Consider the following 18,443-nt stretch of genomic DNA (forward strand, 5'->3'; position numbering starts at 1 on the left):
CACACTCAAGGACAAGTTAACAAATGCACCTGTCCTGGCCCTACCTGACTTCACTAAACCCTTTGTTTTGGAGGCAGATGCTTGTGGGTATGGCCTAGGGGCTGTCTTAATGCAGGAGGGGAGGCCTATCTCATATTTCAGCAAAACTATTGGACCCAAAGCAGCCGCTATGTCCACATATGACAAGGAGGCTTTAGCAATTATTGAAGCAGTAAAGAAATGGAAACACTACTTCCTAGCAACCACTCTGGTGATTAGAACAGACCAAGAAAGCCTCAAATACATCCAGGAGCAGAAATTGACTGAAGGCATACAACATAAATTACTTCTCAAACTCTTGGGCTATAATTTCAGAGTGGAATACAAGATCTCTGATAACCTTTAGTTGCCCTGTGCGGCCTTCCCACTACTGTTCCTTAGTTCATGTAATCTGGCCTGCTACTCTGGCTAGGCCCGAGAGCTCCTAGCTTCACCTGGATGTTGTTCCCCATTTTTTCAATGAAAATGGGGAGGGGGGGAACCCCTTTTGATCAAAAATGGTATTCAGAGCTAGATTAATCCTTGGAGGCATTTCGAGCGGGGAGGCGCGGTGGTTTGCTTCTTGGTAAAATCCCACCCTCCACTCCCTTCTCGCGGTGGTGGCGTTTCTGTTGCTGTGGTGGCATTGCGGCGGCAGTGATTCATTCGAACACAGAACAGGCGGCTGGAGACGGTTGCTGACGAATCCTTCGTCAAAGGTAAAATCCCATGCCCTATCCTGTTCTGTGCGTTGATTTGGTGGCGAATCTTACGGCGGCGGTAGGATCCGGGGTCCGTCGGGTTTCTAGACGAGTTCTAGTGTAAAATTCCTCTTCGGCTCATCTAAGATCGGTACGTGGTGTATGAAGCAAGCTGCGGATGGGGATGAATTGGCAGAGTTGTATGCAGAGATCACAGATAATCATCAAGCAACAATGAAGATCCGATCTGAGTTAGATAAAATCAAGACAGATGTTGGAGCTATATAGATGCAACAAGTATATCTCACAGAAGTTGTCAGAGGAATGCAATCCGCAGTTCAAGACATTTCTCAACAACTGCAGATCATGTCTGAGGTGCTCAAAGCAATGATACCTGAACCATCAGATCAGCTGTCAGGATCCCAAACACAACCTGTACTGCAACCATCAGCTGAGCAATAGCAATAACAAATGCCTTTAGTGAATCAAAGGACTGAAGCTCTTCGTCAGAAATTATCCAATGAACAAGAGGCCACTTGGCAAATTGGATTTCTGACGGCATATTTGCCTCCAGTCAGAATTGGAAATCGTTCTGCACCTCCAGGATTTGGGTACCTAATGTTGAAGTGTAAGTGGATTGCCTAGCCCTTTTCATCAGCTCGGACTTTTGGTTGCGTTGGCTAGTGCATGAAGCTTAACATGGTATCAGAGCCAGGTCTTGAGGTCAAGTCCTGGCTTTTGCAATTTATTCAAAAATTGTTGTTCCCCCCTTTGTGTCCATGTATAGGCCTCTTGAGCCATACCTCTGAGACTATTCATGTGTTGACTTCCGGCGTCACACGTGAAAGGGGGTGTTGAAGTGTACATGTGGATTGCTTAGCCCTTTCCATCAGTTCGGAATTTTGGTTGCGTTGGCTAGTGCATGAAGCTTAACACCTAACACTCCTCAATCAGTTCATACTATGAGGAAGAAATGAGGACACAGTTTTTAATTTCCATCACAAAAGGACCTTGTATGGATTTCCCTTGTTTTGGTGGGGGATAATCCAATGGGTTGGATACGGCAATGTGAGAAATATTTTCAAATGGCTGGCACTCCTGAAGAATGTAACTATATAAGGTCCATATTGCAACAGTTATACTTTGTGGGGCAAGCAGACATGTAGCTTAGGCGTTCAGGCCTGTTAAAGAAGAAACTCACATGGGAAAAATTCTGTGAAGAAGTGATTCATAGTTATTCAGGATCTAGCAATCTGAAACTGACTGTTAATTTATGTGAAACAAACTGTGCTGATGTCAATTTCTCACATTGCCGCATCTGAAACTGACTGTGCTGTTTGAAGATGTAATGGCAGATGTCCAGGAAGATAATCCAAATATTTCAGAGGCATGGTTTATAAAGTACTATCTGAATGGGTTAAGAGAGGGAATAAAGTATCAACTTTGTCCTCTCAGGCCAGTCAGTTTAACTAAAGTTCATTGGTTAGCAAGGGACATGGAACCCTTTCATCCCCCAAAGAAAATTGTTTCAGCATATTATACAAGTAAATCAGCTTGAAACAACTTCCATAAACCAGCACAGCACACTGTTCCTACTGCAGGCAGGCAAACCTGGAGTATCGACAGAGAACTAGCCATGGACAGGGGTGCCTGGAAGCCTGCTATCCATGTGCCAGAACCATGAGTTGGTTGCGAGATCTTATGGGTTCACCTCTAGCCTACCCCAACTTGTTTGAGACTGAAGGCTTTGTTGCTGTTATTGTTGTTGTAGTCATGCCATTGGCCTTATCTAATAAACCAGCAACCTTCCAGGCTCTCATGAATGAGGATTTTGGCCCTTATCTAAGGAAATTTATTTTGGTCTTCTTTGTTGATGTCTTAATTTACAGCAATGATATGAAGTTTCATTTGCAACATTTGGAAATATTACTAACACTATTCATGAAGCACTCTTTAGCTGCAAAGCTCAGTAAGTGTGTGTTCGCTGTTCCACAAGTGGAATATCTTGGGCATATCATTTCTGGTGAAGGAGTATCTACATATCCTAAAAAGATCAGTGCAATTATTGACTGAAAAACACCTACCAATGTGACACAATTAAGAAGATTTTTGGGGCTCACTGGTAATAGAAGGTTTATCCAGAACTACGGGATTATCTGTACACCTCTCCATGAACTTTTAAAAAAGGGAAACTTCAACCGGATTGTTGTATAGCAAGAGGCTTTTGAAAAATTGAAACTGGCCATGACATCAGCACCTGTGTTGGCATTACCAAATTTGCACAACCTTTTGTACTTGAAACTGATGCCTTGGGCACAGGACTGGGAGCACTAATCATGCAAAATGGAAAACCAATTGCATATTATATAGCTCTACCCTCTGCCCAGGAAACGCTGCCATGTCAGCTTATGAAAAAGAAGCTCTTGGAATTATAGAAGCTCTAAAGAGATGGAGACACTACTTGTGGAGCAATAAACTGATAATCAGGACAGATCAACAAAGCCTACAGTATATCACAGAGCAAAGGATTACGTAAGGTATCCAGCACAAGCTCATGCTCAAACTTCTGGAATTTGACTTCACTATGAAGTACTCCCTTCGTCCCAAAATAAGTGTCTCAACTTTGTACTAACTTTAGTGCAAAGTTGTACTAAAGTTGAGACACTTATATTGGGACAGAGGGAGTACAAAAAAGGAAAAGAAAAAACATCGTAGCTGATGCACTGTCCAGAATGTGCAATTCCATTTTCTCTTCTGTTGTTACACCTTTTAGAGCAACTCCTCATTTCCCCTGCTACTGATACTAACGCTTATTCTCTACTCCCTCCGTTCCAAAATAATTGACTTCCGTTTGTCCAAAAATGGATGTATCTATATACTAAAACATGTCTAGATACATCTATATTTTGACAAATGGAAGGCATGTATTGTGGAACGGAGGGAGTACATGCTGGTGTTTTGAGATATAAAGGAAGAATTGTCATTGGCAATGATTTAGCACTACAAACAAGGCTCGTACAAGCTCTCCATTCTTCTGCTGTTGGGGTACATTCAGAACGAGAGCAACATATCACAAAGTCAAAAGAATATTTTATTGGCCTGGTCTAAAGAAGCAAATTTTAAAGTTTATTGCTAAATGCCCAGTCTGTAAGAGATCAAAATCTGAGCACCATCACTACCCAAGGCTTTTAGATCCCTTACCTGTTCCTGATATAGCATGGACCTACATTACAACGGATTTTGTAGAGGGGCTGACAACATCCCAGGGAAAGTGGTTATAATGGTGGTGATGGATAGATTAAGCAAATATGCCCATTTCATTGCTTTATCCCACCCCCATACTGCTCATACTGTTGCACAAGCATTTCTGGATACAATCATCAAATTACATGGCCCTCCCAAGTTGACAAAGATAGGATCTTCACCAGCAATTTTTTGAAAGGACCTGTTTAACTCAATGGATATCCAACTAAGGTGCCGTACAGCTTATCATCCAGAGTCTGATGGTCAGATGGAACATGTTAACCAATGTGTGAAAACTACTTGCGTTACATGGCTATGAATAAACCGAAGAAGTGGCTGCTTGGTTGCCATTAGCTGAGTATTGGTATAACCCATGTTTTCATACCAGCACAAGGTTAAGCCCATTTCAGGCCTTGTATGGGTTCCCCCACCTCTGATATCTGAAATCTCTATCCCTGGACCTATGGATGAGGAAACAAATGTGTTCCTTCAGACTAAGAGATGTTGGCCCAGCTTAAGGATAACTTGCATAAAGCTCAGAATCGCATGAAGAAATATGCTGACTTAAAAAGGGTTGAGCGCCAATTGAAAGAAGGTGATATGGTCTACCTTAAAATGGAACCCTACCGCATGGCAGCATTTGGGTTGTGTGGCACCATTAAACTACAGAGCAAGTTCTATGGCCTTATTAAGATACTCAACCAAGTGGGCAAACTGGCCTATAAACTCCTATTACCTGAAGGTGTGAAGATTCATCCAATTTTCTATGTTAGTCAGCTGAAACAGCACTTGGGACAAAAAGTGTGCCTAGTCAAGATCTTCCCTTAATCAATGAAGTCGGATCGATTAAATGTGCTCCAGCAGCAGTACTGGAAACCTGACAAATACCACGAGATAATCTACCGGTGGTTCAATGGCTTGGTCAATGGGAAAATCTTCCTCCAGATGCAGGTTCTTGGGAAGATGCAGATTTCATCAAGCACACCTTTCCAGCTTTCTTTCGCTGTACTCTTACAAGCCTGGTTAGCGGCTGATCCAAGCGATGGCTGCAAGCCCGCAACAAGTAGCAGAAGCAGCACACTGCGGCCAACACAAGCTGCAGCAGAGGGACCAGTGCTGAGGGTGAAGCCAGTGGAGATGAAAAGAGGAGGCTGGCCAGCGAGCTAATGAAGTGGAAGATTGGATCGGCAACGGGTAGGCCTTGCTGGAAAAGCAAGGTCAACGACAAGAATATCACATTGGTAGCCAGCAATGCCGGACAAGATTGGCGGGCTAAAAATCAGCACCAGCAACAGACTGGGGACCAGCGGCGACAAGATAAGGTGGTTCCCATATCCGGCATGGGCGCAGGTCGGCTCGACTTGAACAGGCGCCAAGCTGAAAATGAGGGATCTCAGGGATAAGGAAACCGGTGAGGAGGATGTGGCATGGGGACATCAGCCAGTTGCTACTACACAACTACAATCGGTATGGCAGTGGATTTGGGGTGTCAAGTACGCCCCCTGGAGTGGAGCTAGCTCTCCAGGGACAGCTCATTGAAGACGATGAGCTGCAGTGGCGACAAATGGCACTCTAGGTTTAGCTCTAATACATTGTCACGAACTGGGTTTGCTGTATTGCACAGCCAAAGGGTACAAGGACTCAAGGACAGCCCTAGACCGACAGAGCAACACCATAATACCTTAACAAATTGGGTAAATTCATCTCCAAAAGATACTTAGATAAATTGCTATGAAGCTTGATCCATGCTGACTAACCAGGGAATATTACCATAGTAGATCAGTCGAAAGAACCAGCAACAGTGCAGAATATACACGGAGATATTTCAATGGAGTTGCTGAGGGTGACGCATTGAGGCACTCAAGACGTTCTCTGGCCAATGATTGAAACATCTGGATATGACATTTATTTCAGTTAATATGATGGGTAGACTCTCAACAAGTAGATGTAATTGCACACAGTACCTTCAGTGAACAAAGGAGGACTAGCCAAGTTGACCAAAGGATTATTTGTTGAGAATTAGGAGGCACAACCAATGGGAGAAAAGTTCCCTGCAACAAAAGATAAGTCCTTGTAATTTTATTCACATTGTAGACTGCCACATGCACATAAATAAATAAAGGACGGGGTAAATTGCACATAACACAAAGTAGATACCACTTGTGTCCCTTTCTTTATACCAGGCTTCGGAAGAATAAACACTTGACAGCATTTTGGGACAAACGATATTACACTTTGCACTAGGTTCCATTACCCTCTGTTGCCACGTCCATTTCACTGCATGAGGGTCCCACAAGGCAGTGTAATGCGTTCTAAAGACCCCGCATCGCACTTGTCCCTTCTACCTCCTTTCATCATCTCCACATCGCACCCCAAATCCATACATAACCCATCAGCACACCACCTCACCACCAAATCCTTGTGGCACTGCGCAAACATTTTCTACCCTCCACATTCTCCTCCTCCAGTCACTTTGCCCCATCACCTCTATATGCCCTTCTCTGAAAAATCGCTGCACCCCAGCTCCAAATTCTCCATGGTCCTTCAAACTAGTCCAAACAGCAGCAACACGCGGGAAGGCCTCTCGCTCACGCGCACAATGTACACAAAGTAGACGCCTAGAGGGTTTGGACCTAGCAATTCAGCATACAAGACCAATCCTGTAGATGGCAACTTCGTATCAGGACAATTCCACACAGATGGCACTAAGGTTTAATAAAGCTTTCTCCAAAAGCAGATTTTTTTTTCAAGATTCTCTGAAAAAATGATAATGGCTATCCACCCTAAAGCACACCTTGAATCTAATTCATCAACTTGCAACTTATCATTACAATGGTACATGTAGCTGTTATATAGTACAATCAACCGACAAATTTCTCATGCCTAGAATAAAAAGGAAAGAAAGACTCAGGGCCTGTTTGGATTACTACCAAAGTCCACCCTATAAAAAAAATGGCTTGCACGTGTAATTTGGTAGCTGTTTGGATCTGCGCCAAAAACTTAGCTCGCCCAGCATGCCCTGCGCCCATCCGTGTAATTCTCGCCAACGTGTGGGCGAGACGAGGGAGTGAAAAAGCTGCACCAAAAATTTGGCGCTGTGACTCTGGTTGTTATGTGGGCCTGCTCCGTGCATGCAGTTAGGATAAGTCAAATTTTTGGCTGTAACCAATCAGCAGCGCTTTTAATTCAAAGATATGCAGGCCTGTGCGTGATTAGCAAAGATATGCAGGCCTGTGCGTGATTAGCAACCGCACACAAACAGGAATTCCATCCAAAGATATACCAACATGAAGTACACACAGCATGCCGTGTCATTCTTTTGGCGATTTTCTTCACACTGACTGCATCTAAGTCTTTAGAAAAACTGCATCTAAGTATTGATATGTATTTCTTCTCAATTTTAGATAATAGATAAATTAAATATTTTTGGAACTAGTATAATAATCATGTTGGTTGGTCACAAACCAAACAAAACAATGGTCTCATTTGCCAAAATTGTGGAGGATATAACGGTCACAATCCAAACAACAACAACTGCCAAAACTTTGAGGGGGCTAGTTGGGAATCAAACCAAACATACCCTCAATCTGGAAAACGATCTCTCTTTGATAGACGAGTCTTTCACATCTTGGAACTTCTTTTATTTCCCAAAATAGTAAACGGATGCACGAAATCACTTGTTGTGCTGTGTTATATTTTGTTACATCTGGTTGGTGATCCCCGTGCAAGCCTTCGCGCGCTACAAAACTCTAGTGATCCTCATGAGCAAAACCTCCATAAATCCTGGTGGTCATGGACTACCAAAGCAATAGTCAATTGATTATCCTCTGATTGTAACTGAACAGAACTCCTTAGACTCGCCGATTGATTATCCTCTGACTGTAACTGAACAGAACTCATAAGACTTGCCAATTGATTATCCTCTGATTGTAACTGAACAGAACTCATCAGACTCTTCCAACTTTCTTTTTGGAAAGGGAAGTCATAAGGGAGTCCCCTACAACGGGTTTTTAAATAATAAAAACCCAAACTCCTGTCCGTGAGGACTTGAACCTGGGTAGCTGGGTTATACATCCACTCCCCCATCCAAGTGAGCTAAGCTCACTTTAGACTCTTCCAACATGGCGTCCATCTTGTACTCAGTTGACAATTCAAGTGGCTCTTGACTTCCTGGGACAAATCAGAAAAGACTTTTTTGTTGCCCGCAAACTGGACACCATCCCATACACTTCCCTCCAATCTAAATCAACCGTGTGATTACTCAAGTACAGGCCTTGCAAACATTTCCTTTTGTCTTACTAGAAAAACAGCCAACTGATAATTCTACTTCTACCTCATGTGTTGGTTCATGCACATACATAATTTGGTTTTGTGTGTGCGCACAACTTAGCAGCAGCTAGGGCTCTGGCCTTCTCTTCATTGATGTTCCAGTTGTAAAACTGAACAATGTGTAGCAAGTAAATTTTCTGACTTTTACTTTTTTGACATCTTGAATCAGAACTGCATTAGTATCGCTAGAAGTAGCCATGGTTGTATTAGCTACTAGGCGGCACTGAATTAGTATTTTGCTAGTAGTCATGGCTGTAACAGCTACTTGGTGGCATTAAGAAGGGAGTATCCACCTGCAGTGAGCCAATCTGAAAGGACAGGGCATGAGAGAAGGGACAGGAGACCTAGAAGACAAACCACACACCCACTAGTATCCTTCCAGCCTCACTGACATATAGGACCCAAATGCAGGTTCTTAGAGGTCACAACTATTAAGGAGTATAAGTATTGGTCTAGGTCTCCTTACGTGTTAGTATTAGTCTAGATTTTCTTACCTGTACTCCAAGTTCATTGTAATATATATTCGCCCGTCGGGCTACGCAATACAGATAAGTTACTCTAGCATGGTATCATGAGCCCAGGTTTATGGGCTGGACACCGCAACTGGTCCATATCTCTCCTGATCGAGTCCTCTCCCTCTCGGTCTCCATCTTATCAAATATCAGTCTCCACTTTTATCGAAAACTCTAATTGATTTTTCCCGTCATTGCTCCTTGATAAATCGATCTGGTCTCACTTCCCGATTGATTCATTTGGTCTCGCTTTCAATCTCGTAGCCAAGATCCATCCTGTGGCGACATTTCAAATGCGGCCACATTTAGGCTGCCACCTCTCACCAACCGCCTGCATGTCGTCTCGCTTGGGCGACGTCCAGATTAAGGCCCCCGTGGGAACCTCTCGCTCGAGCCCTCCTTGTCTAGCAGTGCCCCGACAAAGTCTTTCTGGTCCTGGTCCTTTTTATACAATCTTTGTGGCCTTTCTGGTCCTAGTTGTTTTTCTATAGGATTTATGTGGTATCCTTTCGCATTGCTGTTAATCTATGCCAATTCTCTTGCTGCCGAGTTTATAAGTAAATCACTTCAACAAACTGAAAGGACAAGGCTTTCCTATGATGTATGTGTATTATTATTGAAAATGCATGAGGGCACAAGAGCATTATATGTCAGCTGCAAGTCATAAACATGTGAGATATGCATTTAATTTCATTTTGAAAAATTAAGCTCATTATCCAGATGCTTGAAGCTCACTGGAGCATTAGATTGAAGATTCATCTTATCAACCATAGACTTGTTCAGAGGACTAGAGGTTTAAGCAGACCAAATTTGTCGGCAATATTTGGGAGCAGTAAAAACACATGAATAGTTCAATGGAAGGACATATAATAACGAGAGAGAGAGAGAATGAGAGAGAGAGAGAGTATTACCTTGTAGATTACATAGTTAATGATGTGTTCCAACACTTTTCTAGTCTCTGTAGAAGTTAACCGAACAAAAAATAATGTCTGCATAGCAGAAAAGATATGTAAGTCTCAAGACTGTTGTATTAGAGAAATAAGAAAGATGAGTATGTTGAGTTTACAACCGAGCTACAGCACCCGAGGATATTTTATATTACTGGAGATTACTACTCCCTCCGATCCATATTAATTGTCGCTGATTTCGTACAAAGATCTAATGTGATTTCAGCTTAATTAATTAAAGGCGCCAAGAGAAGGTAGATATGGCCAGATAGCAACAGTTGCTACTTTCAAAGAATGATGATGGTCTGTTCATTAATCTTTCCTGCTTTTTGGAACACTGGGTGGCCATCGCCATAGTACGTACATTCATTTTATTTTGTTCTGTAATAGATCTAAACTTGATTTCTCCTTTAAAACTGAACTTTAAGGAAAATAGCCAAGTTGTTTACGTTGTACACGAGTTTCCCAGCATAGAACATGCCTTGGTTGAGATTCAAGATTATAACCCTGTTTTAAGATGTCTCATATTGCACAGTGTGAATATGAAGAAACTCAGTTACAACTCAGTCAGGCAGATTATAACCCTGTTTTAATGTCTCATATTGCACAGTGTGAATATGAAGAAACTCAGTTACAACTCAGTCAGGCAGACATAAATTCCAAGTGGATAACTTCGTAGAAAAATAATTCGTAATATCATTAAGATTGGGTTATTCAGTAGTTTCATTGGGATTCCACCGTCATAAGCCCGCCACTACTGTTCGTTTAGCCAAGAAACCTAGCGATGTAAATAACTAAAACTCAGCAGATGCAAAATATGTATGGGCTTGGCATCTAAGACCGTATATTTTAATAGAACGAATTCCCTAGTATTATGAGCATAGCACAAAGTGAAATGCATTTAGTATCGTCAGCTTACATGACGACTAAACAACTCACAAACAAATGAACCTTGAGGACAGGCTCAACTAAGCATATCACAGCATCAACCCAGCTCTTGCAAGACCAGCACTTAAACTAGAGAAAAAACTTACCACACATTTCCCAGTCCCAACTATCAACATCAATCCATTGGTAAATGAAATGAGGACGAGTGACAAGCCTTTCTAAACAAAATGCACGCCCAACAAAATTGCAGCTCGAGGACCATAACATCAGGAATATGATGCAGGTTGCTAACGCAATTAGCCACCAAAAACGCAACCTACCATAATGAGCTTGGTCGATTGCCTACAACGCAACGATGGAACCCAATATCCGTGGCGGCATTAATCGAGCCCTGAAAACCATCCCCGAATTGATAAACAATCCTACGCTGAGCCGATTAACCAATCACCTTGAGAGCTAGGAGGAGGACGAGGAGCACGTGCGCCACCAGATTCGCTAAGAGGGCGACGGTCACGTGCGACCGCAGCGAGGTCTCGAGCCAGTCCCCGCCGCCGACATCCCGGTTCAGCGGGGCGTCGAGGAAGGACGCCGCCCACCACTGCAGCGCGGCGGCGCTGGCCGCCGTGGATGCGGCGGCGACGTATAGGCAGTTCACGGCCATGCGTCGCGCTGGCGCATCGGCGTGTGGAGCCAAATCCTAACCTGGGCGAGAGCCTACTTGGTTTGACGCGCGGAATCGGAGCTTGCTTGGGGCTGGGGAGAATCTGACGCCGGCTTTATTCGCGCGGGGACGGAGGAGGGGAGGGGAGACGACCGCCAGACCAGAGCGACGAGAGGCCGTGACGGGAAGGAGATGAGAAGGCGAGGGGCGGGGGGAGGAGCAAAATTATTGGTAGGTTGGAAGCAATGAATAAATTAGCTCGGATTAGATTAATTTGCGCTTTGTTTGACAGAAGATGTATGCGTTTTAGCCCATCTCAAGTGCAATGTACTAGAGCAACTTCAACGCGGCGACCCATTTTCGTTCGTGCGCGTCCGTTTGGATTGGGGTAGACAGAAAAGTCAGCCCAATGTGCCAATTCAAATAGACGCGCGTCCATTTTTCGTCCGCGTGCCGACTCATTTCCGGCCCAATTTGAGCTTCATATGCGTCAGCGCGGACACAAAACGGATGCACGCGGCGCCTGCCTACTCCTCCCCTGGCCCGCTAGTCGATGGCACATTGGCCATCCTCTCCCATTCCAACAGCAAACCCTCGCCCGCCTCCTTCGTCGACGTCGTCGCCGCCCATTTTTCGATGCCTCTGCCAGTAGCCGGTGCTGCAACATCCCACCCCACCCCCCTCCAACGCCGCCACCTCCCACCTCGCCGTCATCGCCATCTCGCCGTCGGGGATCCAAAAGCTTCCCATCCCCACCTCCCCGACACAGCCGCGACCAGGAAACCGCCTCGTCGCCGCACCAGCTCCTTCTCCTGAGACCGGCACGTTCGTCGGACGCCGCCAGTGCAGCCAGCTGGTCCAAGGGCGGCGCGCCTCCCTTCGCCGGCTGGCTCCTTCGTCGACAACCGCAAGTTGTTCGACAGTTTGCCAAGGTACAAAATGGACTCCGCCGACGAGTTTTTTTTTCATAATTTCTTTTGCGACTCCGACGATTCCTCGTCCGGTGAGGAGGAAGAGATCTTGGCTGTCGTGTTGGTCCAACACCACCTTAATAGCCAGCGGCCGTTGTTCCGTGGCTCCATTCCGGGGCATCTTCCGGCGTTGAATCGCAACCGAGAGAGCGGGCATTTCCTTCTTTGGAAGGACTACTTTGACACAACGAACCCGACGTTCAAACATCAGAAATTTCGGCGTCGTTTCGTATGAGTAGGCATCTTTTCAACCATATTAGAGAGGGGTGGTCGGATACGATGACTATTTGGAGTGCAAAGATGATGCCCTTGGAAAAATTAGCTTCTCCTCTTATCAGAAATGCACTGCAGCCGTCCGGATGCTTGCATACGGTGTGCCCGGTGATCTCATTGGCGAGTACGTCCGTATGAGCGAGTCTACATGCCTAGACTCCATGTACAAGTTCTGCAAGGTTGTGATTATTGTGTTTGGCCATGAGTACTTGAGAAAGCCGACTCTTCAAGATACAGCCCGCTTGTTGGCGATGAATGCCAGCAGGGGCTTCCTAGGGATACTTGGCAGCATAGGCTGCATGCACTGGGAGTGGAAGAGCTGCCCTTCTTCTTGGCAAGAGCAATAAGGGCCATGTTAGGGCTTGCACTGTCATACTTGAGGTCGTGGCATCACAAGATCTCTGGATCTGGTGCTCTTTCTTCGATATGGCCGGATCATACAATGATATCAACGTGCTTCAAGACTCGTTGGTGTTTGTAAGGCTTGCCGAAGGCAACAGACCGCCGGTGAATATTACCATCAACGGTCACAACTACGACAAAGGATACTACCTAGGTGGCGGTATCTATCCTCAGTGGACCACTATTGTGAAGACAATCCCCAACCCTGTCGGAGAGAAGAGGAAAAGATTTGTCCAAGAGCAAGAGAGTGCTAGGAAGGACTTTGAGCGTGCCTTTGGTGTATTGCAATCTCGATGGGGCATCATTTGGTATCCTGCTAGGACTTGGAGCATGAAGAAGTTGTGGGAGGTAATGACTGCTTGTGTGATCATGCACAATATGATCATAGAAGATAAGCATCTGGAAGGTATCTACAATCAAGGGTTTCGGTTTCAGGGTGAGAATGTTGTACCTGAGCACGGAGGAGCGGCAACGTTTGAACAATTCACTGATGCGGCTTGAAACTGCGTTGGTATTTCCCCAAAGAGGAAGGGATGATGCAGTACAGCTACGGTAGGTATTTCTCTCGGTTATGAAAGCAAGGTATCAATCCAATAGGAGAACCAATCAACACTATGTAATATGTATCTGCACACAAAGAACAAATCCTCGCAACCCAACACGTAAGAAGGGTTGTCAATCCCTCCTCGGTAAAAAGATAGATCAGTTTGTATAAGTTTGGATAAATAGATCTCGATAAAATGCGAAATAAAATAAATAAAGAAAAAATGCAGCAAGGTATTTTTGGGTTTTTGGAATAATAGATCTGAAAACAAATGCGAATAAAAATAGATCTGAAAGCAATATGATAAAAGATAGACCCGGGGGCCGTAAATTTCACTAGTGGCTTCTCTCGAGAAAATATCATACGATGGGTAAAGAAATTACTGTTGGGCAATTGATGCAAGATCGAATAATTATGACGATATCCAAGGTAATGATCAATATATAGGCATCATGTCCAAGATTAGTAGACCGACTCCTGCCTGCATTTACTATTATTACTCCACACGTCGACCGCTATCCAGCATGCATCTAGTGTATTAAATTCATGAAGAAACGGAGTGCAATAAGAATGATGACATGATGTAGACAAGATCTATTCATGTAGGAATAGACCCCATCTTGTTATCCTTAATAGCAACAATACATGCGTGCCTCGCTGCCCCTTCTGTCATTGGGAGAAGGACACCGCAAGGTTGAACCCATCACAAAGCACCTCTTCTCATGGCAAGAAAAATCGATATAGTTAGCCTAACAGAACCAAAGATTTGAAGAAGAAATACGAGGCTATAAATAATCATGCATATAAGAAATCAAAGAAGACTTAAATAATATTCATGGATATAGATCTGATCATAAACTCAAAGTTCATCGGATCCCAACAAACACACCGCAAAAAGAGTTACATCAAATAGATCTCCAAGAGAACATTGTATTGAGAATCAAAAAGAGAGAAGAAGTCATCTAGCTACTACTTACGAACCCTTAGGTCTATGGTGGACTATTCATGCATCATCGGAGAGGCACCAATGAGGATGATGAACCCATCTGTGATGGTGTTAGATTGGATCTCGTGGTTCTGGAACTTACGGCGGCTGGAATTATGTTTCGTCGACTCCCCTAGGGTTTGTGGAATATTTGGGAAATTATAGGGCGAAGAGGCGGTCTAGGAGACCTCTAGGGGGGCCACAACTCACCTGCGCACGCCTGGGCCTCCTGGCGCGCCCAGGTGTCTTATGGTCCCCACGGGGATCCCCTCTAGTGCTCTCTTGGCCCCCGAGGTGTCTTCTGGTCCCAAAAAATCTCCAAAAAAATCACTGCATTTGGACTTCGTTTGGTACTAATATTCTGTGAAGTAAAAAACAAGCAAAAAACAACAACGGGCGCTGGGCACTATCAATAGGTTAGTCCCAAAAAATGAATAAAGTTGCTATAAAATGATTGTAAAACATCCGAAAATGATAATATAACAGTATGGAACAATCAAAAATTATAGATACGTTGGAGATGTATCATTCGTCCAATTTCATCATGAAATGCGTGATTGGCAAACTCACATGCAGCTGCAAAATGATTTGGTCGAGCATATGTGGGCTCATGTTGGCAACCAATAGATGTATCCTTCTTTAATTTATATTTGGGCTTTTAAAACTATGATTTATATTTGGTTGTGAAACTATATATTTGCATGTGAAATATGCAAAGTGTTCATTGAAAATGGAGGCCAGCCGACCACGCCGGGAAATATGGGTCGGTGCGTTGGGCGCACTGCCAACCCAAATCAAAAAGAGGGCGGACACCAAGTGGGCGGCCAACCCAAACGGACAAATGCATCGTCGGTTTGGGTCGTCGTGTTGGAGTTGCTCTTAGAGCATTTCCAATAGCTGACGTAGATAAAAAATAACTAACATATTCATTTTTTAGACCTAAAAACCCACCTTCAACAGATGATGTGGATGAAAGAAAATTACGCCACCTCCTCCAAGAGATGTAATATACAACATCTAAAGATGCAAATTTGCATCTTCACCTCTAGAAGATATAAAACAGCAGGTCGCGCGCCAACCGCCCAACTGCCTTCATTTTCATTCCGCCTGCCCGCCTCCCGTGTGCCGCATGCCATCCAAGCCATGGCCGACTCCGATGACTCTGCTGCCTCCTTCGTTGCAGTTGTCGCTGGTTTGATACACCTCGCCGCGGCCGCCGTCGGCACGACCACCTTCCCCAATCCCGCCTCTGCCTCCATGCCGCCGCTGCCATGATGCCACCCCAATTTTGCCTCGCCCTGGTCAAACGCTATCGCGGTTGTGCCACCGACGAAGAAGCAACCGATCGCCAACCCCCCCGGTGGAGGCGTGAAGCAGCCGACGGGGCGCAACCTGGCAACAAACTGATGTCTGCTAGAACTACATCGGTATTTCCCCAAATAGTAAGGGATGATGCAGCACATCAACGGTAGGTATTTCCCTCAGTGATGAGACCATGGTTATCAAACCAGTAGGAGAATCATGCAACACTAAACAGCCCCTGCACATAAATAACAAATACTCGCAACCCGACGTGTTAAAGGGGTTGTCAATCCCTTTCGGGCAATGTCGCCAGAAATTGGCACGGAGATGGGGTAAAGTTGTAATAGATTGGATAAATGGATAGCAAATAAAAAAATGCAGCAAGGTATTTTTGTATTTTTGGTTTAACAGAACTGAAAATAAAAGCAAAGGAAAATAGATCGTGAAGGCAAATATATTAAAGAACGGACCCGGGGGCCGTAGGTTTCACTAGCGGCTTCTCTCGAGAAAAATAGCAAACGGTGGGAAAACAATTATTGTTGGGCAATTGATAGAATTTCAAATAATCATGACGATATCTAGACAATGATCATTATATAGGCATCACGTCCAATATTAGTAGACCGACTCCTGCCTGCATCTACTACTATTACTCCACAAGTCGACTGCTATCCAGCATGCATCTAGTGTATTAAGTTCATGGAAAAATGCAGTAATGCAATAAGAACGATGACATGATGTAGACAAGATCTATTTATGTAGAAATAGACCCCATCTGTTATCCTTAATAGCAACGATACATACGTGTCGTTTTCCCTTCTATCACTGGAATCAAGCACCATAAGATCGAACCCATCACAAAGCATCTCTTCCCATTGTAAGATAAATAGATCAAGTTGGCCAAGCAAAACCGAAATATCAGAGAAGAAATACGACGCTATAATGAACCATGCATATAAGAGATCAAAGAAGACTCAAATAACTTTCATGGATAAAAACATAGATCTGATCATAAACTCAAAGTTCATCGGAACCCAACAAACACACCGCAAAAAGACTTACATCATATGAATCTCCAAGAGACCATTGTATTGACTATTGAGAATCAAGAGAGAGAGAGGAAGTCATCTAGCTACTAACTAGTCTACAAAGAACTACTCACGCATCATCGAAGAGGCACCAATGGACATGATGAACCCGTTCGTGATGGTGTCTAGATTGGATCTGGTGTTTCTGGAACTTGCGGCGGCTGGAATTGATTTTCGTCGATTCCCCTAGGGTTTCTGAAATATTGGGGTATTTATAGAGCAAAGAGGCGGTGCGGGAGGCCACCGAGGTGGGCACAACCCACCTGGGCGCGCTTGCCCAGGCACGTCCTGGTGGGTTGTGCTCCCCTCAGGTACTTTCTTGGCCCATACAGTGTCTTCTGGTCCAAAAAAAATCCATAAAAAGTTTCGCTGCGCTTGGACTCCGTTTGGTATTTGTTGGGGAACGTTGCAGAAAATAAAAAGTCTACGCTTCACCAAGATCAATCTATGGAGTCATCTAGCAACGAGAGAGAGGAGTGCATCTACATACCCTTGTAGATCACGCGCGGAAGCGTTCAAGAGAATGGGGTTGAGGGAGTCGTACTCGTCGTGATCCAAATCACCGAAGATCCTAGTGCCGAACGGACGGCACCTCCGCGTTCAAAACACGTACGGTTGGGGAAGACGTCTCCTCCTTCTTGATCCAGCAAGGGGGGGGGGGAGAGGTTGATGGAGATCCAGCAGCACGACGGCGTGGTGGTGGAAGTAGCGGCGATCTCGGCAGGGCTTCACCAAGCTCAGCGAGAGGGAGAGGTGTTACAGAGGGAGAGGGAGGCGCCAGGAGCAGGGGTGCGCAGCCCTCCCTCGCCCCCTCTTTATATAGGGGCCCTGGGGGGGCGGCCCCCTAGAGATTGAATCTCAAGGGGGGGCGGCCATGGGGAGGACTTGCACCCCAAGCCAAGTGGGGCGCCCCCCACCCCTAGGGTTTCCAACCCTAGGCGCATGGGGAGGCCCAAGGGGGGCGCACCAGCCCACCAGGGGATGGTTCCCCTCCCACTTCAGCCCATGGGCCCCTCCGGGATAGGTGGCCCCACCCGATGGACCCCCGGGACCCATCCGGTGGTCCCTGTACAATACCGGTGACCCCCGAAACTTTCCCGGTGGCCGAAACTGGACTTCCTATATACAATTCTTCACCTCCGGACCATTCCGGAACTCCTCGTGACGTCCGGGATCTCATCCGGGACTCCGAACAACTTTCGGGTTACCGCATACTAATATCTCTACAACCCTAGCGTCACCGAACCTTAAGTGTGTAGACCCTACGGGTTCGGGAATCACGCTGACATGACCGAGACAGCTCTCCGTCCAATAACCAACAACGGGATCTGGATACCCATGTTGGCTTCCACATGTTCCATGATGATCTCATCGAATGAAGCACGATGTCGAGGATTCAAGTAATCCCGTATACAATTCCCTTTGTCAATCGGTACGTTACTTGCCCGAGATTCGACCGTCAGTATCCCAATACCTCGTTCAATCTCATTACCGGCAAGTCACTTTACTCATACCGTAATGCATGATCCCATGACCGAACACTTGGTCACATTGAGCTCATTATGATGATGCATTACCG

The 18,443-nt window shown here is 45.1% G+C and overlaps 1 protein-coding gene across 1 annotated transcript in view; it reads right to left on the reverse strand.

The window, feature by feature from the left end:
- Positions 1 to 11,525, reverse strand: part of LOC119363609 (E3 ubiquitin protein ligase RIN2-like) — a 35,590-nt gene extending 24,065 nt beyond the window's left edge. The window contains exons 1-4 of the mRNA XM_037628987.1: positions 11,087 to 11,525; positions 9,715 to 9,792; positions 5,927 to 6,013; positions 5,733 to 5,854 (exon numbers count right to left, since the gene is read on the reverse strand). Of these exons, the coding sequence (XP_037484884.1) occupies positions 5,733 to 5,854; positions 5,927 to 6,013; positions 9,715 to 9,792; positions 11,087 to 11,299 (500 nt within the window). The 5' untranslated portion in view covers positions 11,300 to 11,525. The remainder of the gene's footprint in view (positions 1 to 5,732; positions 5,855 to 5,926; positions 6,014 to 9,714; positions 9,793 to 11,086) is intronic.
- Positions 11,526 to 18,443: the final 6,918 nt, after the last annotated feature.

Source organism: Triticum dicoccoides, chromosome 2B (assembly GCF_002162155.2).
Source record: "Triticum dicoccoides isolate Atlit2015 ecotype Zavitan chromosome 2B, WEW_v2.0, whole genome shotgun sequence".
NCBI lineage: Eukaryota > Viridiplantae > Streptophyta > Magnoliopsida > Poales > Poaceae > Triticum > Triticum dicoccoides.